General features: G+C 57.0%; 1 protein-coding gene across 3 annotated transcripts; it reads left to right on the top strand.

Annotated features, from left to right (window-relative positions):
• Positions 1 to 815: 815 nt before the first annotated feature.
• On the top strand, positions 816 to 21,427 carry LOC113915274 (tumor necrosis factor receptor superfamily member 1A-like). 3 transcript variants are annotated; one of them, XM_027581098.2, is made up of 11 exons: positions 817 to 1,000; positions 7,954 to 8,041; positions 9,268 to 9,396; positions 11,747 to 11,861; positions 13,064 to 13,197; positions 15,474 to 15,584; positions 16,157 to 16,195; positions 16,299 to 16,324; positions 17,448 to 17,747; positions 19,574 to 19,616; positions 20,514 to 21,427. In XM_027581098.2, exons 1-11 carry the CDS (start codon positions 932 to 934, stop codon positions 20,837 to 20,839), a joined length of 1,380 nt encoding a protein of 459 aa, XP_027436899.1. In that variant the 5' UTR covers positions 817 to 931; the 3' UTR covers positions 20,840 to 21,427. The 3 variants fall into 3 exon arrangements, with proteins under 3 accessions (XP_027436901.1, XP_027436899.1, XP_027436900.1); XM_027581099.2 differs by having other exon boundaries at positions 818 to 1,000; positions 13,064 to 13,143; XM_027581100.2 differs by lacking the exon at positions 9,268 to 9,396 and having other exon boundaries at positions 816 to 1,000.
• Positions 21,428 to 22,276: the final 849 nt, after the last annotated feature.

Raw genomic sequence — 22,276 nt, forward strand, 5'->3', positions numbered from 1 at the left:
CGAAATGCCGAGGCAGCACGAAACCGGAGATAAGCGACCACAACAAGACCACCTCGTCTGTCTTCAACCTCAGGTGAGATATCGTGCCGCTCGCTGGTGACATCCGGCCGACTGGAGTTCCCGGGGCGGTTTTCTGGAGAAGACCCAGCAAGAGCGCCCTCAGGGGCAGCGCATCCGGGACCCCTGCCGCCCTAGCGCTTTCTCCCGGTTCTCACCTTCACCCTCTCGTGTCGGCGACGCGCATTCTTCCGCACCCTGAGACGAGAGCCCTGCCGCCCGGCCTCACTTGGGCTGGACGTCGTACGGCCGCGCATCGGCTCTGGGTGGGTTTGTTTTTAATGACTCCGCTTTTGTTGCGGTAAAACACGTAACATCTCCCATCCGACGCAGGGCCGGGCGCCCAGCTGTGTCGCCCGAAGTCCATCCGTGCGGTCGCACGCCCATCCCCACCGTCCGCCTCCGGAACTTCCCAGCTCTTCCCCAAATGCAGCTCTGTCCCCAGGAACCACTAGCCGGCGCCTCCCCTCGTCGTCGTCGGCTCCGCGCTCGCCCCGCTCCGGGGTGCTCGCGCTCGCTCTCTCAAATTAAGAAATAAGAGAGCGCGCCCGAGGGCCCGGCGGGGCAGCGGCGGGGGGGGGAGCCCGCCCGCGGGGGGACCCGGAGGCGGCCGCGGCTCCGTCTCGGGACCGGGCTCTGGCTCGGAGCCCACGGCCGGCGCTCGGAGATGACGCACACGGGCCCCGCCCACGCCCTCGCCCGCCCTTTGAGGGGCCGAGCGGGCGGCGAGGCTCCGCCCACCAGGAGCCCCGCGCTGTAGGATAGGTAGAGGCCGGCTCGCCGGAGGGAAGTCGCCGCCGGGGGCGTTTCCGGCCGCCGCTCGGAAATCGGGCGGACTCAACCGGTCCTCAGCTGTGTGTTCGTCGAGTCCGCGATGAGCGGGTGGTCGGGAACCTCGCGCGCCCTGCGGCTGTGGGCCCTGCTGCTCCTCCACGGAGCCGCGGTGAGCAGTGCGGGGCTGCGCGGAGCGGCCTGGGGCCGGGGCGCGGGGAAGGGACCTGCGGCGGCCGGGAGGGCGCGTGGAGCAGCAGGAGAGGCGCGGGAGCGGTCGGGGGGGGGGGGCCCATGAAGCGGTCCCGGGTGTGCGGGGATGCTGGCACAGGTGGGGGGCCCGGGGCGGCGGGGTCGAGTGGGGGCGGGGTACGGTTTGGGAGCCGGAGCGGGCGGGGCGGCCGAGGCGCGTGGAGCGGTCCCGGAGAACCCTGCAGGCTCGGACACGCCGGCCGCGGTCTGGGAAGGGTCCCGGAGCCCCGTGAGGGGCCGCGCAGGCGCTGCAGGCCGCGCGCGTTCCCCGGGTGCGGACGGAGCCCGTAGGTCCCTCGGCAGCGGGCGTGAGTCACTGCTGCTGGGGGCGAGCCCTGCTGGCGCTCGGCTGTTCTCGGTGGCTTCAGACTCCGGAGAGAGTTTGCGGCCGGGCTTCGGTGTGCAGGACTCTCGAGGAGCCTCAGGAGCGCGCACGGTCGTGGAAACAGGGCGGGGGCAGCGGGGAGGGGCAGGAGGCTGCGCGAATTTTCGCGGGAAGCGTGGTCTTTAATTTGCTACAAAATCACTGTGGCTGTTATTATCAGCCATCGCACGTTCACGCAGAAATGGTTTGGTGGCGAGATGGTTCCATTATATTGGGACCAATGATAATATTTGATAACGTATCCGAAAACCTCAAGCGCAGAGAATCGGATTGCGGTGCCCCGGAGTGTTAGCCTCAAACCACAGTGTGCAAGTTTGAGTGTCGCCGCCCCCCTGAGCGAGCTCAACGTCCACAGTCGGGCTGGGGGCTGGGGGCTGGGGGCTGCGGGCTGCGTCGTCCTCTTTCTGCCTGAAAAGGACAGGAGACCCCGGCTCTCCACACCCAGCGCTCGGCTGAGTTTCCCTGAAGCCAGTTTGGCTAGAGCGTTGCAGTGTTTCTCCCCTGAAAAGGGTGTCTTTTCTGATTTTCGTGCTTTTATTCTCATTTATTGATTTTTAATTTTAATTTTATTTAAATTCCATTACTTGACAGAGTATATTACTAGTTTCAGAGGTGGAGTTCAGTGATTGATCGGTTGCCTGTCACACCCAGTGGTCATTACATCTCCTGCCCTCCTTAATGTCCATCATCCAGTTACCCCATCCCCCCATCCCGTTCAGCAGCCCTCAGTGTTTCCTAGAGTTAAGAGTCTCTTATGGTTTGTCTCCCTCTTTGATTTCGTTTCATTTTGCCATCCCTTCCCCTATGATCCTCTGCATTGTTTCTTAAATTCCACATGTGAGTGAGTCATATGATCATTGTCTTTCTCTGATTAACTTACTTCAGGTAGCATACTATCCTCTAGCTCCGTCCATGTCGTCCATGTCGATGCAAATGGCAAGATTTGTTTCTTTCTTTTTTTTTTTAACGGCTGAGTGATTTTCATTGTACATATACCACATCATCTCTGTCCATTTATCTGTTGATGGACATCTGGGCTCTTTCCATAGTTGGGCTATTGTGGACATTGCTGCTCTAAACATTGGGGGCCAGTGCCCCTTTGGTTCACTACTTTTGTGTCTTTTGGGTAAATATTAGTGCAATTGCTGGGTGTAGGGTAGGTCTATTTTAACTTCTTGAGGAACCTCCATACTGTTAATCTTAAAAAGAGATTTTATTTGTTTTCTTAAAGATTTTATTTATTTATGGATAGAGCGAGCAGGGGCATGGGCATGAGTAGGGGCAGAGGGGGAGGGGGAAGCCGACTTCCCTCTGAGGGGGGAGCCCCACGTATCGCTGGATCCCAGACCCTGGAATCATGACCTGAGCCAAAGTCAGAGGCTTAACCCACTGAGCCACCGAGGCACCCCAGATTTTATTTCTTTATTTGTTTTTTAAGATTTTGTTTATTTCTCTGAGAGAGTCAGCAGGAGCAGGGGTGGAGGAGAGGGAGAAGCGGACCCCCTGCTGAGCAGGGCCCCGAGTGGGGGGCTGGATCCTGGGACTCCAGGAACGTGAATTGAGTTGAAGGCAGATGCTTAACCAGCTGAGCCACCCAGGCGCCCCTTGATTTATGTGTGAGAGAGAGAGAGAGCGCAGAGCAGAGGGGGAAAGAATTCAAGAGACTCTGTGAGCTGAGCACAGAGCCCATTCCAGGGCTTGATCTCACAACCTTGAGATCCTGACCTGAGCCAGAACCCAGAGTCAGATGCTTAACCGACTGTGCCCCCCAGGCGCCCCTGATTTTAGTGCTTTGTAAATTCGGTCCCTGTATCAGTATCAGGTTGTTTGTTGAATTCCTGAGTTCAGTCCAGTCTTGGTGTTTTCCTGACCGGAGGGCATTCCTACCTAACACCTTCTTCTATGTGCCCTCCGCCCCTGGGGCTGCCTGTTTCTGCCCGTGTATTTGCCAGGTGTATGTAAGCAAATTTTTCCAGAGCACGTTCAGAATGAGATCAGCCAGGCCCGATGGCTTGTCTCTTTCTCTGTTGTCGTCATATTTCCGCCCTCCGCGCTGGTGGCTCCCAGATTCCTCGATGGGGGGAACTCTTTGTGTCCTGTGGTCAAGCAGCTTGTCTGGTGATGTCTGCAAGACCACATTGACGCACTGAAAAACTTGACCCAGAGAGCCTTTTCTTTCTTTTTCTCCTTTTTTATTGTGAATCTCATTGTTTTTTGTGGCGAATATTCCACCGTGTATATACACCCCATCTTCCTTACCTGTTCATCGATCACCGTGGACTCTCTGGCTGCTTTCATATCGAGGCTGTTGTAAATAATCCTTCCGGGAACACAGGGGTGTCTACGTCTTTTCACATGGGTGAGGGTAATCCCAGAAGTTGGATTGCTGGGTCGTAGGGTAGTTCTGTTTTTACTCTTTTGACGAACCTCCATACCGTTTTCCATGTATTCCCACCAACAGTCCGAGAGGGTTCCCTTTTCTTCACAGCCTCACCCCAACACTTGCTATTTCTTGTCTCTTTGATCCCAGCTCTTCTGACAGGTGCCAGGTAAAATCTCATTGTGGTTTCGATTTGCATTTCCCTGATGATGGGAGATGGTGAGCATCTTCTCACGGGTTTGTTGGCCATCTGTGTTGTCTTTGGAAAATGTCTTTGGACTCGGGTCCTGTGCCTATGTTTTAAGCTGGTTGTGTGTTTTTTTCTTAACGGAGTTGTATGAGTTCTTTGTCTGTTTTGGATGTTAAGCTCTTGTTGGGTATGTCGTTCACAAGTATCTTCTCCCATTCGGTCGATTGCCACTTCATTTTGTCGATGGTTTCCATCGCTGTGCAGAAGCAGAGAGCCTTTGATTCCATGAAACTTGGTCGTGCATCAGAACGTGTCGCTTGGTGCTTAGTCACGGTCCATTCTTCTGTCGGCTCCTTGTCATATGTGCTGAAACTTTAGGGTGGGGAGAATTTGGAATCTGCACCTTCTGGAAATTGCCTGCCAGCCTGTCTTCAAAGGAGCAGGGGAAATACCTCTCTTCTCAGCCTGGTTGCAGTATACCCACTGGGCTGGGCTCAGGGTTCCCTTCCCAGGCCTTTCCACATTGGGCGGGTGGTTGGTGACTCCTCTGCGGTCCCTCCCAGGACCTTCCTCTCTGTGAGGCTGGGGTTGCCCAGAAGGAGATGCTCACTTCAGATCGGTGACACGTTCTCGTTCACTGAAGGGTTAAGCTTCTCACAGGCGCTTCAGGGCTTCCCCACTGGAGACTTGGGCGTGTGCAAATGCTGGATGGCTGTGGTTCCCACATGCCATTGCACTTCCTTAGGGATTTCTTGACACAGAAGGGAAGGGGCTGGAGGGGCCTTGGGGCCTGAGGGGAGGGCAGAGAGCAGGGGGGACCCCTGGCTGGGGCGAGCCCCACGGGGGTGGGAGCATTGCTGCCGGTAGGCGGGCCTCCGGAGGGACCACGGGGAACCCTTCATCCTCTGCGAGGGAGGTACCTGCCGGAGGAGGCAAGTCGGCTACTCGTGTCTGGTGTAGACTTAGGACGCCCCCCACGTAACTCAGGTCCTGAGGTGAGGAGTATTTTGATGTGGTCTTTTTGAAAAAGCAATAATCCATGCGAAAACAATCCATGCTGAAATAGACACATTTCAGAAGAAGAGAGAATGGGACCCTGCATTTGGCCCGAGCCTGCCCACCCGCTTCACATCCTAGTAACCCTGCTCTGGTTCCAGGAGAACTGCTCACAAAAGGTGGCAGCCGTCTGCTGATTCGAGTTTTTAAATTGCCGCATCATGTAGTTTTATCTTGGTTGCTGAGTTGGGGTGGGGGGGGCGCTTACGTTTTGCCCCACCCTTGTCCTGGGCCTGGGTGCTCAGGGCACCCAGGAAGGGTCCCCAGCGGGCCACCAGCGGTACAGCTGAGACCACCCACCCTCCCAGCCCCACTCTCCTTGTGCCTGGGGGTTGGGAGCACCGGGTCTGGCATCCCAGAGCGGACACTGGGCTGAACTCAGGGCGGGGCTGGGGTGGCAGAGTGGGTGGGGCGGGGGTGGGGTGGGGGCGGTGGCCCCGACACCAGAGGGGCTGGGGGACAGAACAGGACTTTTTTGCTGTTTTTGCCATGTGAAGCGTCCCCTTGCTGGCTGAGCGGGTGAGCCCCACCCGGACAGAAGGAAATGGCCTCCATTTATGTTACTGACCAGGCTAAGTTCCACAAAGGAAAGCCGCTTTCCTCTTGAGATATTTTTTTTCTTTTTTACAAGGTTTTTAATTTTTCAGGTTTGATTTTGAAGTACCTTTGGACTTTTTAAGTTACCAAAATAGTCCAAATGGTTGTGCAACAGCGTCAGTGGGCTGGACGCCACCGTATTCTACACTTTCAGATGGTTACTTTTGAGTGCCCTGCATGTTAGCCTGGTAGAAAAGAAGAAACGATACCCTCAAAAAAAACCAAAAACCAAAAAACTCCCGCCAACTAAAATAGCACAGACTAAGAGCACTGGTAGTGACCTTGCAGACCTCTAGAGGAGGGTGCCTGCACTCGATGCTCAGAATGGGGGCAAAGGTTGAAACAGGTGCCGCCCTTCGGTCCCCAGCCTCCCGTCAAGTCCCCTGCTGTCCCACCCCCGTCCTCAGGATGAGTTGTTCTCGGTCTTTCTTCTCTTCCCTGATCTTCACACGCTTATAGAGTACTGACCCGTCCTTTAATAAAACGTTTCTCAATTTGGATCTGTGTGCTGGCTTTTTGTGAATAAATGTGAGTTTGGCATTTTTGGGAAAAATACGGAAGAGGCGACTTTGTGTCCTTTCAACTGCACCATCGCAAAAGACACATGACACAGGACATCGATTTGTTCCTTCCGCGGCGATGCTGACGTTGACAGTTCAGGTGGTGTTTGCCAGGTGTCTTCACAGTAAACTTAATATTTTCTCCCTCTGTAATTAGCAGGTATCCTGAGGGGCATTGCCTTTGAAACCGTGTAAATACTCTGTTTTCCCAGGAGCTTCCATTCACAAACGTGCATTCATTGATACGTTCTTGCCCGAGACGGTTATGACTGTGGTGTTGGCAGAGGGAAGCCCATCTAAATATGATTTTGTTCCTTTTTGTTTCACCCAAATTAAAACGTAGTCTGAACCGCTAGAAACTAAAGTGGAACCTCATCAGTTTCCGTGGGAAGGGGCAAAAAAGGGATGTGGAGACGAGGAATAAAAAGGAAGCAAAAGCCTGAAAAGGCGAAAAAGAATCCAAGAAAGTGGGGTATTAAAAACACAACATGAGATGGCAGAAGGAAACGTAAATCCGGTGGTGGTCCAGCACCTGCAAGTAGGAGGAACTCATTTCTGAACGATCGGGTTGGCGTAGAAGGGAAAGTCAGGCGAGCTGGTGTTTCCAGAGCTCTGCCTAAAAGGACGTAGCGCGGCTGGGCCGGGCGGGAAGCAGACGGGGTGAAGGTGGGTGGCAGGCTCTTCTCGCCTAGAGGTAGGAGGAGTGGGATCAGCACAACCCGGCGAGAGAGTCTTGCCGTTCTGCGCGTGCCAGCAGCTGCCGCGAGGAGCCGCTTCGGGGTTACGGAGGAGTGTCACTGAGCGGGCCGGCTTGCAAACCCCAGTTCAGCGAACGGCAAGGGTGCATGGCTTTAACCGCAGCGGTCGTGACATCGCCCGCATCCACCCGAGTGGACGCAGCATACACACAGCAGAAACTGGTGTAATTGTCTGGTGAAATCTAACATCCACGAACTGGGTCGAGGTTTTACTGTACCTCAAACGCCAGTAGACCGAGCAGAAAACAATCAGTAACGATGTAAAAAATCAGGACCACACCACGACAGGGCTCTAGTGTGTGTGCACGCAGGGAGCAGGTGCACACACTCAGATCCCCTGTTCCTAGCCAAAAGATGATGTGCTTTTTTGACACATAAATATGTAGTCACTGAACAGATGAACTAGAACAAAAGCAAATGGTCAGGGCACCTGGGTGGCTCGGTCCCTTGAGTGTCCGAGTCTTGCTTTCGGGTCAGGTCACGGTCTCCGAGTCGTGGGATCGAACCCGTGTCGGGCTCAGCACTCAGCGGGGCGTCTGCTTGGGATTCTGTCTCCCTCTCCTCCTCTCCATCCCCCTGCTCGTGCACTCTCTCTGAAATAAATAAATAAATCATTTCAATAAAAAAGCAATATTCGGGCCCAGACGATTCAGTTCTGGCTGGGTGGTAGGTTACACGGCAACAGTAGGAACAATGGGCCTGAGCACGTGTTTTGGGAAACGAAAGAACATTTTGCCCCGAGTAGCACTGCTCCAGATCCTAAGTTCAAAAGCACAGAGATACGTAGGAAGTTCCCAACGTATGCTCCCCCAACAAAGCCCACCCCTGTGAGGTGGCAGGTGGTCGTCCCCCTGTGTGCTCGCCTGTGTCCAGCTAGAGGACATGTGCGGCTCCGTGTGCAGCAGAGTCTTCTCTTAATGACCCCCATCTCCTTTTTCGGATCGAAGGTGGCCTTGCCAGGCGGTAACCCCGAGTGCGGCCCGAATGAGTACAAGCCTGAGGGTCTCCACCTGTGCTGCCAACAGTGTCCTGCCGGTGAGTCCAAGGGGATCTTCTGGAGCTTTGAGGGGCAGCCCTCGCAGGCTGGAGAAGGGAGGCTGTGGGCCGTTGGAGCAGACAGAGCTGGAGGCTGGGTGGGGAGACTCCCTCTGGCTCAGGTGAGCGGACCGCTCCTTGGCATCTTGGCCCCCTTGGGGGGGGGGGCTCTCCTGTGAATAGGGTTGTGGGCTTGTTTTGTTCAGGGAGGTCCTTCTGCAGGCTGGAGGACAACATGGGGATGCACGGTCAGGCCGGATGCTCCTAGCTGCCCTCCCGTTGGGGTGACTCGGACACCTGACGAAGGAGGGTCCTTGCGGGGCCGGGGCGACCACGGTTCTCAGGCACGGCATGTGCGTGGAGGCTTACTCACCTTCGTGAGGATGCTCTGAATGAGCCCCATAGAGCAGGTGGGGGCCACAGGCCCTAGGTGCCTGCTCTTCCCACCCCTCCACAGCATGTACCTCATCTACACTCGCAGACAGATGTGCACACGCTGTCCGTGGGAGTTCCTTCACGGATCTCCTCTTTGCGGGGGCCGACCACATCCCTCTACCCATCACCACCGGCGTCACCCACTGCCCCACACACGCTCTGCCCCTGCAGGGCTCCCGTTTTGGGTACTGAAGACCCACACCTGGACCACTCACCTGACACGCTCCCAGCATACCTGTGTATACACCAGGCATGTGTGGGTCCGCTGCCTATGCGCACGTGCACCCGCACACACGCACAGCTCATGTGGGCATGAAGTAGACACAGGTGCTTCGACTGCAAACCTTGTGAACTCAGCCTTGTGCAACTTCAGGTTGTGTTCGCCTCCTCCCAGCCAGGGCTGACTGTCTCAGCTACAGCCTTTGCACGAGGCAGGCGCTAGACCAGGGGGCTCCTCTGGGCCTGGTCAGAGACTCTGTCTCGAGCCCTCCAGCGTTCCCTGTAGATGAGCCGGAAGCTGTCAGCCCACCCCAGAGGCAGGGGCGAACACACAGATGTTGTCGGGCGCAGGAGCCTCCAGTGTGTATGCTCCAAACCATCTCCTGACCTGTGTTCCAAGATGTCGCTGAAAGCCGAGGGGCACTAGGTCCCCAGTTCCTGGGACACTTGTGGCCAAGTGTCAGTCCAGAACGCTCCAAGGAGATCGTGGCGAGGCCTGGTCCTCCAGTAGAGGCCTGGGGATCGGGTCCGCTCTGGGCCCCCACCTCACCTCTGTGTTCCCCCCTTTACAGGCTTTTATGTCAGCAGGCACTGTGATGTAAACCATGGTGTTTCCAAATGTAGTCCATGTGAATCCGAAAGCTTCCAGTCCCACCCAAACAGGGAGACCAGCTGCCGGCCGTGCACTAGGTGTCGGGCGGGTAAGTGCGCTACAGTCCGGCACAGTGGGATCTTGGGGTTTGGAAACGTAGCCCCCTGGCCTCAGCTTGCTGGCGTTGCCCCAAACGGAATTACGTCAGATGAACACAATGTTAGAGCTGCGGAGTACCGATCTCGGGGTGTTCTTACCATGATGGTGTGTGCACCTGGTTAAAGAATCAGCCTTCCGGGAGTCAGGATCTTAGAGACACTCGGGGCAAGGGTCATATACAAAAGGTTCTCTCTGTTTCTATGTAGGAGCATCAAGTTGTTTTTAAAGATGTCATTCTTTAAAAAGATGCTGTTTGCATTAGCAAAGAAACGATGAGAAACTTTGAGAAAATCTAGGAAAGGACGTATAAAATTTAAGTTTACGTGAACAAACAACGTTGAAGAAAGTCTACTTATGCAGAGAGATACAAGATTGTAAGTAAGGAGACTCTCTGTTTTAAAGATAGCAGATCTCTGTGAAAGGATTCTTCGACGATTCAGTGGATTCTGGGCAATCCCAACAGGATATCATCCTGCTGCAGATTTTCTTTTCTTTCCTTTATTTTTTTAAAGATTTTATTTATTTGACAGAGACACAGTGAGAGAGGAGGGAACCCAAGCAAAGGGAGCGGGGGAGGGAGAAGCAGGCTTCCTGCTGAGCAGGGAGCCCGATGCGGGGCTCGATCTAAGGACCCTGGGATCATGACCCGAGCCGAAGGCAGACGCTTAACGTCTGAGCCGTCTGGGCCACCCGCTGAAGATTTTAAATACACAATTTTTATTAAAAAAAAAAAAAAATCACAACAGGTATTTTCATGCAATCTAATGAGCTGACAGTCGTCAAAACTCTCAGGAGGAAGAGAGAGAACATGCTCCCTCTCCCTTGTGTTACGACTCAGTGCAGAGAGGCAGGGGGACAAGCGTGATGGTCAGGGCGGGGTGGACGGTTGGGCCAGTGGAACAGTGGACAGTGCCGTGGATGTGAACGGTGGCGTGTGGCCCAGGGACCGAGCCCCTCCCCGGGAGCAGGGCTGGCATCTCCGGCGCAGACCGCCACGCCCCCCCCCCCCCCCCCCCGAGTCGCTGCCCGGGCAGGATGCAGGCCGGAAGCTCCCGCCACGCACACGAGTGTGCTCACGGTGCAGCTAAGGCCACGTGGGGAAAGTCAACTTTGAGAGCAAAATGTAAAGCGTGTTTATGCCCTGGTGGCAGTGGAAAAGCATCTTACGGGAGCCCTAAAAGTCAGAAACCTTACGAGTGAGGAGGGTACCCGTGACTGCTTTCAAACGGCCGACTTCTGTTCTTCGCAAGACACCCAGGTTTGGGAATTCAGCCGTGAATCCGTGGGAGAACGGATTTATGATACGACTCAGGGAAATTCACATCCAGAAGAAACACATCAGTCGGGACGTTTGAAAACACACTTGATTTAAGTGGAGACACAGACGCGGCCAAGACGATCGGACATCCGTGACCAGTACACACGTAAAAAGCTCAGGAGTAGATGGACAGACATGCTGTCCTCCTAGCAGATGGACAGATTTCCAGCATGGGGCCCAAAGACAGGGAGGACTCACCCCCAGGGACGTGCAGGAGTCCGTACGCTCTGGAAACAGTCTTGGCAGAGCTGGTGAAGTTGAAAATTCGCCGAAGCAGCTGCCCGACCACCCCGTGTCCTGATCTCGACCGGGGCAGGCGTTGCCCGTGTGTGCTGAGAGCAGGGGAAGCGTCTGCTGTCACATAAAGCCAGCAGCAACCCGAGTGTCCAGGGACGGAGAGCTGGGTCCCCCAGGGGCCAGCCCGGCGTGGGCTACGCGGCGGGATCCGGTCCGGTCACATCTAGCCCAGCGCGTCCGGTTTCAGGAAGCGCCAGAATGTAGCGATGGGCTGCGGAGGGCTGAACCCGGGCTGTGGATCTGGGACGTGGTGCCCGGCAGGGAGTGCGGGCCTGTCTGGTTCTCACCTGTCTGTGCAATGCTGTTCTTGGTCTCGAGCACCGTGGAAGGGCTCCGGGTGTGGTGGTGAGCACGGCCGCCGTGGGTGTTGCTGGAGGAGGAGGGGTCCCCCCGCCTTCCGTTCTCTCTCTGAGGGGTCCCCTCACCCGGCATCCCTGCCGGCGCTGTGCTCTTCTGTGGGGGGCGAACAAGGTGAACGGAACGATGGGGGTGGCTTCTGAGCAGGTGGCCCCGGCCCCTTGGCCGGGATGCAGGGGTGAGGTCTGGCTGTTGGCCCCTCTCCGCCCCTGCATAGAAGGGAAGGGGAGGACAGGTTCCGTGCTCTCCACCAGTGTGCTGGGCGCAGCCCGGTACAGGCGGGGACGGTCCTGGCCCCCGGTGCTGACCCTCAGCTCTCCCCCTTCAGACCAGGAGATGGTGGCTGAGTGCACACCAACCAGCGACCGGCAATGCCAGTGCAAGTTGGGGAGCCACTACTGCGACTCAGACAACTGCGTGGAGAATTGCTTCCGGTGTCGAAGGTGCTGGGGATGCGGGTGTGGGCCCCTCCTGTACGCACAGTAGCAGAGACCCTAAGCGCCCAGCAGTGGTGGAGACGGTGCAGACACGGGGGCAGTGACGGATCCATGCGGGGGAGAGCGCGTGGGGGCGGGGGGACTGGCCTCTTGAGCAGAGGCCCAGGGAGGGAGGGGGGAGCCATCGAGAGTTCCGGGGGAGGAGAGGTCTAGGCAGACGGAATGAGTGCAGAGCGGCATGAACGCATCACCGTGAACGACCTGTGGCTGCTGACACACGGCCACACCCGGGTGGTTGTGAGAAAACCAACAAAGATGTGTCCTCTCACAGTCTGCAGACCAGAAGTCTGAAGCCAGGGGTCAGCGGGGCCGAGCTCCCTCTGCAGACTCTGGGGGAGGACCCTGCCTCACCTCTTCCCGCCGCTGATGTTGCCGGCACGCTTCGGGGCTCCTGGGCTTTCCTGCCTCTGCTTCTGTCTGCTTGAGGTCGTCTCCGCTTGTGTCTGTCTGTCTGCACCCGGCCTTCTCTCTGTCCTGGTACACTCTTCCCTCCTGTAAGGACAGCAGTCATGGGTGAAGGCCTACCGCAGTCTGGCGTGACCCCATCCGTCACGTGAGCATCTCTGCACACCCCCTTCCGAGGTTCTGGGTGGACACCGATTGGGGAGGACCTTCTGGGGACGCGGACAGTGGCAGGGCCACTAAAAAGATAGCTCGCCTTTCCTTTGTGAGGCACGTCATCAACTGACGTAACTCAGACCGTGTTGAACGGTAGCTTCCTGGACCTGTGAGTCCGAAGTGAGGACTGCCTTCAGGTCCGGTTCGATCAAGCCTCTGGCTTCTCTGGATTCGCTTCCATGTCCCCTTTTGCACGCGCTTCACCTTTGGGCTACCTTCTTTCTTGAGGGAGATCGAGCTGCAGCTACAGCAGGGCAAGTCCTCCCAGCACATGCAGTGCTATCCAGGAACAGAGGGACGCTCTGCCCTACCCCCCACACGTCACAGAGCATGGGACAGAGCTTTACTCCTCAGGGAACCGGTTTGGGCCAGGCAGCCGGGGACATGCCAGGCAGTGAGAGCCTGAGAGCTGGCGGGCCATCCTGCGAGCCGGGGCTCCTCCTGACCTCTGACCTGTGGGTGGTGCGAAGGATGTTTGGGGCCGTACCAGGCAGGGAGGATTAATGCTCTGGGTTTCCTCCCTGTGTCAGGTGTTCTGGACCTGTCATTTGGCCCTGCAATGCCACACACGATACAGTCTGTGCCCCAGAAGCTGGTACGGAGGCACCAGGTAAGAGCCGGACGCCATCTCTTCCTTCCAGGTCCGCAGACCTGCCCCGTGAAGGTAAGACGTTAGGCTTGGCACGCCTGGGTGCCATTCAGACTTGCGGGAATGGGCCGTGGGCTGGATTCGGCCCATGGGCCACGGTCATGGCCCTGTCTTGAGTGAACAGAATGCTTGGAGCCGCGCCGTGGCTTGCGTCCTAGGTTCCCGCGCCGGGGTGCGTGGGCCGACGGGGACGCTCGCTGCTGGCGTCCTGCCTGGCGTCCCGCACCTGGCAGAGCAGGAGGGGAGGGGAACGGCTGAGTTCCGTGAGGCCCGCGGTTTTCTCCCGGTTAGTCAGCACCTCCTCCATCTCTCCTTTCATGGGATCCCCAAAAGCAGGCCAGGTCGCTGCCTTCAGGGGCGCTCGGCCGGGACCTGAGGCTTTGAGGCAGGCAGCAGCCGCGAGCGGAGGTGAGGCCCCAAGCCTTTGGGCCTCTGGTGCTGAGTGTCTCTGAGGGATTCTTGCCTACTGTTCGGTTGAGTCCTAGGCGGGGTTGCTTTCTTAGTTTTGATAGAGCGGAGCCCTGAACAACGTGGGGTGAGGGGCGCCGGTTCCCCTTGCACGGGAACATCCCCAGAGAACCCTTGATCCCCCCAAAATCTTACCTACTAATAGCGTCCTGTTGAATGAAGCCTCCGTGGGCCTGGACAGTTGATTACCTGCTGTGTTGTGTGTTACATGTATCACACGTGCGGTCTTGTTACAGTAACATAAAGTAGAGAGAAAAGGGTAAGAAGGAGGGGCGCCTGGGGGTCTCAGTTGGTTAAGCGACTGCCTTCGGCTCAGGTCATGATCCCAGAGTCCCGGGATCGAGTCTCGCATTGGGCTCCCTGCTTGGCGGGGAGCCTGCTTCTCCCTCTGACCCTCCCCCCCCACTCGCCCCTTCTCTCTCATTCTCGCTCTGTCAAATAAATCGATGAACCTTTAAAAAAAAAGGGTAGTGAGATAATAAGGAAGAACAGACACATCGATGGTTCTGTATCGTGTGTATTGAAAAATTCCACACGTACCTGGACCTTGTGGCTGATGTTGTTGAAAGGTCAGCTGTATTGGTAGAAGTGGGGGGTGGTTTACAAAATTCATGGATAGTGCCTTTGTGTTGTAAATATCTCCTCCTCGGCGAGTCTTCTTCTCTGACGGCAAGGGTGTCTTGGTGGACAGGCCCTTCGTTTTCATGTGGTCCCTTTACCCAACTGTGTCCCGTACGGTTGGGGCTCATGTCCTGTGTGAGAAATCTTCGCTCACCTGGAGGGATTCTGTATGGGTTTGCCTTCCTGTTTTTGTTCTGCAGTGAACCCGGCAGGGTGTAGGGTAGGAGGTCCAGGTTCGGTGTGTTTTTCCCACCTGCACATGCACCTGACTCAGGATTGTGTCCTTCAAAGACCGTCCCTTCCAGCTGTAGCCAGTGTCCCTTGGTGGGGCAGTGCAGCGAGCATCCCCGTGTGAGGCTGTCCTTCGGTCCCATCTTGGGGGGGGGAGCCCAAGTCCACCTAACTGCGGGCCTTGACGTCTGAGGCTCTGCGTCCAGGTCGTCCGGCTGCTCTGGGACGGTGGTGGGGTGTCCCTTTACAGGCCAGCACTGTCTTGTTGATTTCCACAAAAGATTTTGATTTGTGTAACTTGCACTTTTAAAGGATACTTTAACACCAAAGAGAGAAGAACAAATTAGGAAGGGCCTAATCAGAGCATAAAGAAAATCTTTGAGTCAGACTTGGCACCATGTGAAAGATCTGCCCTGTCGTCCATCCCTCCCACCTCCCAGTCCCGGCTGCCAACACCGATGACATCCTGGTGGCTGACCATCGAGGCTCTAATGAGACCGTCCTGCCCCCTGTGTCAGTTCTGTGATGTCACCAGAGTGAGACCAGGACACCCGAGTGGTTATAGCAGATGTCCCCTCGGGGTGGACCTGCCATGTCCCTCAGGCCACCATGGGAGGGCCTTGCTGCCGTCAGGACTGGCCATGCTCTGCCTCCTGCTGGTGCAGGTGGAAATGCAGAGCCCGGTCCCGGGAAACCAGGACCTCCCTCCACTCCCCTGGCCATGCAGACCTCCTCCGGCTTCCAGCCACCTGACCAGGACCCCAGGTCCTCGTCTGTGACACAGAAACCAGGAGCCTCAGCTGCCTCCCACTAGGGTCGTTCAAGACCATGATTAGTGGGAGAGATGGCTTGAGGCCTCGAGATCCACGGTGCCTCCTTGCCTCCCTCAGCGAGGATTTTCTGTCCTTGTCACCTGAGTGAGGAACGTGAGCCTGACCCGCTCCACCATTCTCTGTCTTGTCTCCTTCCAGGAAAAGAATTACCGAAGGATGTGTCCGTCCGTGAGCTCGTGTTATCCTTCGCCCTCTTGGCCATCTTCCTCATTGTGGGTGTCCTCTTCATGTACTGTTATAAGAAGAAAGGTAAGTAGGGTCAGGTCAGAGCTGGGGGAGCTAGCTCTGGGTCCCCATCAGGAGCGCCGAAGTGGACCCCCTGGGTTGGGGGTCCCCCGGGAGGCTTTTGCTGTGAATACATAGCTGTGTTGAATTTCTCCTTCTCATGTGTGAGCTCAGAGCTCTTTGCCTGCTCCCCGCACACAGGTCTTAAGACCCAAATCTCCGGGGGCGCCTGGGTGGCTCAGTTGGTTGAGCGACTGCCTTCTGCTCAGGTCATGCTCCTGGAGTCCTGGGATCGAGTCCAGCATTGGGCTCCCTGCTATCAGCGGGGAGTTTGCTTCTCCCTCTGACCCTCCCCCCTCTCATGCTCCCTTTCTCTATCTCATTTTCTCTCTCAAATAAATAAATAAAATCTTTAAAAAAAAAAAAAAAAAAAGACCCAGATCTCTGGGCAGCTGGCGAGACGCCGCGTTGGGGGTGCTGTGGGCCAAGGGGCAGGGAGAGACTGGCTCTGCGTCAGCGTGGGGTGCCCGAAAGGAGGAAGGGCAGCTGGGTGCAGACAGAGCCCCGAGGACGCTCACCTCCTGTGCTCCTTGCAGGTATGCGGCCTTGCTGCTGGTTCTTCAGCGTCTGGAAAGGTAAGGACGGTTTGTCCTCAATTCAGAGCAGTTTCTTCTCTCGCAGAAGTCATTGCCCCCACTGATTTCAGTTCTGATCGTTTCTCTTCTTCTTGGTATTCAGGAAGGCCGGACGGACCTGACAGCGCTGTAAGTATTGTCCTGCGGTTTCCCTAACGGTGGCACTGGGCTTTGGTGGCAGTCGAGTCCCAAAAGTCATCCGGGGTGGGTGAGTGGTGGGCACACCAGAGCCCCTGCTTTCCAGCCTCGCGTGTGCCTGCTTATTGGAGCCCCAGAATGTGCTGGAAGAAGACTGAAATTCTGTCGGTCTAGGGCGGGGTGGAAAATGAGGCTCAGAGTGGCAGAGGGGTGTGCATGAGCATCCCAGGGCTGCCGAAAAATTCGGTGTCCGCTGGGGAGCACAAAGCAGTAGAGCCTATGGCCTGCAAGTGTGCGGGCCGGAGTCTGGCATCAGGGGAGGGGCGGCGGGAAGGGGGGGCTCTGTCAGAGGCGTTTGGGAGGGTCCTTCCTGCCTCCCTAATCGGGCTGGAGACCCCAGCGTTGTAGGGCCGAGGCGTCTGCCCGTCTCTGCTTCTCTCCCCGTGTCCGTGCGTCTCAGAGTCGGCCTCTTCGAGCACGCTCACCACTGGTGTAGGGCTCACATTCATGGAGTGTGAACTCCTGCGGTCAGGTCCTACGTGCGGGCGCAGAGCTCAGGCTGCGGACCCACAGGCGCAGCATGCGGTGCTGGGAGGTGGTCCCGCCCCACAGCCATAAAGCACATAGCGCAATGGAGCCAGTCGGATGGATTGCTCACTTTTTTGGTGTGTACAAAAGTTGCGCTCACACCAGTGTAGACTGTTAAGTGTGCAGTAGCGTTCTGTGTCCAAGCCCAGGGTGCGCACCCTCCTTAAACGATGCTTTATTGTCCGGGCACCTGGGTGTGTCCGTCGGTTAAGCCTCCGACTCTCAGTCTCATCTCGGGTCTTGCACTCGGGGTTGTGAGTTCAAGCCCATTGTTGGACGCCATGCTGGGCGGGAGTCTCCTTAAAAGTTAAAGAGATAATTTATTGCTAATAATTGCAACCGGTCACCTGAGCTCCCCGGTAGTTGCTCAGGTTACCAAACAAATAAAGTCCTCATGAAACAGTGTGACGTTCGGCAGGAATTACCAGGTATTTCTCTCCCCCCCGCCGCCCCAGTCGTGGCTTGGGAAGCACCTGTGCCACAGGCTTCCGTGTCCAAAAGACACGATTTTGTCCTTTACTCACAGATTGGCCATCAGCACAGTGAGTCGCTGCTGCCCCTGAATCCTGAGACCGACGGGCCTGCCCCTGATGTGGAAACGCCCTCGCCTTTTCGCTTGCTAGAGGAGGGGTGCTCAGCTGTGAATCCCGAGGCTGGGCCCCACGCAGGCCCCTCAGAGGAGCCGGAGGAGGGCGCCGAGCCGGCGCGGGCGGCGCTCGGGGGGAGCCCCGCGGCCCCAGAGCAGGCGCTACAGACGGCAGCCCCGGCCGCCCCTGGCCCGCAGGACCACCCTGAGGTGGCCCCCTCCCTCAGGACCCTGGAGCAGGTAGGTGACCCGTCTGGGGCGTCCAAGAATGAGACCTCTGCTTACTGAGCGCTGAGTGTACGCAGACCCCGTGCTCAGGGCTACCGTGTGCGCTCTGGCACAGCCCCTGTGTGGGTTTCCCGGGGCGGCTTCCTCGGCGGGGTGTGTATTGTCTCGCGTCCTGGAGGCTCACGGTCCAGATCGAGGTGTTGGGTGGCCTGCGGCCGCTGAGTCTGCAAAGCACCAGCAGGCCAGGCCTCTCCCTCGGCGGCTGCTCGCATCTGGCCGACTTCGGGCTCCAGGGCTTGCGGAAGCATTGCCCCAAGCTCTGCCTCCGTCCTCACGGCGTGTGTCCCTGTGTACGAGTCCACGTCCAGATTTCCCCTTTCCCTGAGGACACCAGTCAGCATGGAGTGAGGCCGACCCTCACGACCTCGACAGGACTGTTGTCTGCCTGGACCCCATTCCCGACTAGTCACGTTGAGAGGTTCAGACTCAGTGTGTGGGGCTACAATTCAGCGCACAGGAGTCCCGACCCCACCTGCTGTCCCAAGGGGCTGTAACACCGGGAGGGCGCCAAGGCTCAGGGAGCGTCCTTGTCCAGGGCCCGAGGCTGGGACGTGCTGGACACCACAGCCCCCGGAGCGTGAGCGGGCCTCAGATCGGCCCGGCGGGCTTCGGCCAGCAAGTCCTGTGTGCCGGGCATGGCCTCAGTGCAGCCGGGGTGGCGGCGGGAGGGGCGAGCGCACACTGCGCCCCTGGATGGGCCGTGGGGGCCGGGCTCGCTCGCAGGACAGCAGTGGGCCCCATCCTCTGTTGTGGGGCTGTGTGGCCCATCCTGTGTGGGACACCTGAGTTTGACGAGATGAGCAGACACCCGCTCCGTGGCTCAGGGGAGTAGGGCTCTTCCAGAAGCGGGGACAGCATGTGCATCGATGGGACGGAGCCAGGGTTTGGGGAATTCCAAGGCCCCGTGTCTGAATCCTGAAGGCAGGGCACAGGTGAGGAATTAGGGACAGGGTCCCAGGGAGGAGATCACGCTGCTCCTGTGCCGATCGCTGTGGCCCCCTGGGGTCCCCTGGTGTGGGCGTGGAGGATGCCAGCTCTAGCGTGGAGACTGGGTTTCTGGGCCGAGTGTCCGTAGGTACCACTGCAGGGAGAGAGGGCTTGACGTTGTTCAGATTCCCTGCCGGCTCAGAGACGAGTCAGTAGAGACGTTAGGACCCTTGCCCATCTCAGCAGGAGGCCCGGGGGGTCCCTCTCAGCCCGTTCTTATCCCATGTTATGGCCGAGCACCCCTGCCCAGAGCGGGGAGTCCCGTGGGGGGCCAGCCGCGGGCGGGAGGCAGAGCTGGGGCCTGCAGCCGTCGGCCTGGCGGTGACGGGCTACCTGACCTCATGCGCAGGAGAAGTGGGCGTTGGGGCTGCCGCTCTCGGGCACTCAGTGTTGGCACTGACCTCCGCTCGGAGCTTCTCCGGAGTACCCTCTCGCGTTTCCCGGGGCATTTCTGTGGACAGGAGTGCTGTCCGTTTGTCATTCCCTGGAGCAGAGCTGGGTATCCCCAGGTGACACAGCTCAGCGGGTACCTGCCCGCCTGCCCACCTGAGCAGGGGCCACTGGGCCGCCTCTGGGCCCCGGCCGTGTCCTGGGGCAGTGAGACCCGGAGGACACTCGTAGGCTGTGACCTCTCGGCCCCTGGTGCGGGACCTACTCCCTGAAGGCCTTCTCCCGTCCATGGAGGCCCCCCTGTCCTCACCCCGCTGCTCCCTCTGACCAGACTGTGGTTCGGCTTCAGCCACATGGATTCTTCCTTCTCCTGCAACAACGGTGTTTTCTTCTCTCCACAGGACTATGAAGCTAAGTATTTTGTAACAGATACATGGAATGACGGTACGTAGTCTGCATTCCTCGTTTCTAGCAACTGTTAAGGCTTCACCTTGTTTGGTGTGCATGTCAAGTCCTGCTGTCCTTGTTTCTGAGAGGGGGACACTTGCCTGCGTCAAGCCGCGGGCACTATTTTGCGCTCAGGAGTGACATTATGGGAAACATCATTTGTCAAACATGAGTTTGGTGGGGTTCATCGGCTTTGACTACCGCTTTGATTGGAAGATGCGTTCATGTTTTGAAGGAGAAATGAGTGGGGGGTAGGAATACTTGTTACAGCCTCGACGAGCAGGCCCGCTCTTGGCTAGGACTCTGTACTCTTTCAGGCGTTCATGGAGGATTGATTGAGACCTGCTCCATGACAGGTGCTTTTTGTTTTACATCCCATCTTCGCTAACAGCTGTGCAGGGCCACCCCTTTGGATAGGTTTAAGGAGACGGTAGTCTGAAACCCCAAGAGGTTACAAAACCTGCCTTTCCGCTCAGATCCTAACCACGGTCCCCACCCGATAGCTGGAGGCCTTGTCAGTCCTGTGCGTCTTACAGCCTCTCTCTGGGTGTCAAGGGACAGAAAAAGGGCAGGTGACCTGCAGCCGACTGGGGATCCCGTGCAGTTCCCGACTTCCCCGGATCTTTGGCTCCTCCCAGGCTCCAGTAATGAGCCACAGGCAGGGCGGGAGTCTTGGCCCCACCTCGGTCTCCCGGCATCTGGACCCGATTTCTGGGACATCAGCGGGGTCCCACAGGACCTCCCACCTCCTGGGTGTGGCGTGCTGGTTGGCACCCGGCCCTGGGGCACGCTGGAGACACCTGTGACCTATCCCTGGGGAGCCGTGACAGCAGGTGCCACGCGGTCCTCCCAGAAATGTAAACAGTCCTCCTTTTTGCTTTTACTTTTTTTCAGCCCGGACCTACTATGAATTTGAAAAAACGATCTCTGATAAACACTGGAAAACATTTATGAGGATTCTCGGGCTGAAAGACAGTGACATTGACATTTGCGAATGCCAAAACCCCGGCAATTTGATGGAGCAGCATCACCAGATGCTCCTTTTGTGGAGAACCCAGTTGGGAAGGGAAGCCTCTGTTTTTAAACTGTTCGCTGCCCTCCATAAGATGCAGCTACACATGTACCTGGAAAATATTATAAACGGGTTAGTTGCCGAAGGCATCCTGGTCAGACGTTCGGAGACCTCAGATGAAACTTTTGGCACGGGATCATGTCCTTAAGCGGGGTCCTGAATGGCCGTGATCTGACCTTCTTTCCCAGTTTGCATCTTACTGGAAACTTCTGGAATCCCTGATGGGACTGTGCACATTTTCTACATAGATCCCGCACAAAGTTGGCAATGGGGAGGTCAGTTCTAGGTGCCAGCAAGAGTGCTTCCTGCGGGGCCAGACCAGCTGTGGGGACTGCCTGTGACCAAGGCGGCAGGGGTGGGCAGGATCTACGTGGATCCCAGCGAGTCCTGAGGTGGTTGGGCAGGGAGCCAGGACTCTGCTGGCTGCACTCACGTTGCCCAGCCCTTTCCCCAGGCACTGAGCCCTTTTTCTGCTCTGATCAGTGCTTAGATCTCGGAGATCTGGGATGTCCCCATGACCTAGAACACGGTGTGCCTGTGACTGAGGTTCCCCTATGTAACTAGGAGTAACTTAATGACTTGTTATTATGCTGTATTTATTATAAGTATAGTTAATATATTACATTTTTTTCTGTATTAATAGTTTTTTTTTAAAATATCCTTTTACTAGAGAGAGTTTAAACAGGGGGAGTGGCACGGAGAGGGAGAGGGAGCAGCAGGCTCCCTGCTGAACAGGGAGCCCACTGCCGGGCTCGATTCCAGGACCCCGGGATCATGACCTGATTCAAAGGCAGATGCTGAACCGTCTGAGGCACCCAGGCACCCCTATAGTTTTCTCTTCTCTTCTCTTTTTTTTTTTTTTTTTTAAGATTTTATGTAGCTTAGAGAATTTCTGTGCGCAGGGGGAAGTGCAGAGGGAGAGATGCAATCCTAAGCCGACTCCCTGCCCAGTGCGGAACCTGACATTGGGCTCCATCTCACAACCCTAACATCAACTTGAGCCAAAATCCAGAGCCAGGTCCTTAGCCTACTGAGGCACTTAAGGACCCCTGTAATTAAGTTTTACATAATAAAACTTATATTTTAAATCGTGTTTCCTTTTATTTCCGGTGGGTACACAACGTGGGTGTGAATCCTCGGCGGGGGCTTCATGCACAGAGGGCGACACGGACCCCAAGGCTGCAGTTTGCCAGAGGGAGGGCTCTGGGCTGAGGATCGGAGGCTGGAGACGCCTCTTCTGGTTTGTGGTGTTCCCCCCATTGCTTGCCTCAGAATGTGAGCTCCACTCTGCCCCCCTCAGCCCGAACACCACCGGTTCCTGGAGTTAGGCACAGATTTGCCCGTTTCTTCCCATCCAGCACCCAACCTCTTCAACTCCCAGTTACAGTGAAAGCCACACCCGCTCTGTCATCTGAGAGGTGGGTCGCCACCCGCTTCCTTGTCCACTTGTCCACCCCGTTGCCCCGTCTCCGCCTCGTGCCGGGCTCTGCTGCTTCCTGGGGCTCTCCCCGGACTGTGTGCTCACCCCGCTAGCCCAGGCCACCATTCACTATCCTTTGGACGACTGAAAGGCTTCTTCAGTCTG

The sequence above is a fragment of the Zalophus californianus genome, chromosome 11, assembly GCF_009762305.2.
Source record: "Zalophus californianus isolate mZalCal1 chromosome 11, mZalCal1.pri.v2, whole genome shotgun sequence".
Classification (NCBI taxonomy): Eukaryota; Metazoa; Chordata; class Mammalia; order Carnivora; family Otariidae; genus Zalophus; species Zalophus californianus.

Excerpts from the sequence above, each read along its gene's own strand:
- LOC113915274 (XM_027581098.2), top strand. The coding sequence starts at position 932 with ATGAGCGGGTGGTCGGGAACCTCGCGCGCCCTGCGGCTGTGGGCCCTG. Across the intron at positions 1,001-7,953 it reads TGCTCCTCCACGGAGCCGCG|GTGGCCTTGCCAGGCGGTAA; the intron begins GTGAGCAGTGCG and ends TTCGGATCGAAG. Across the intron at positions 19,617-20,513 it reads AACAGATACATGGAATGACG|CCCGGACCTACTATGAATTT; the intron begins GTACGTAGTCTG and ends ACTTTTTTTCAG.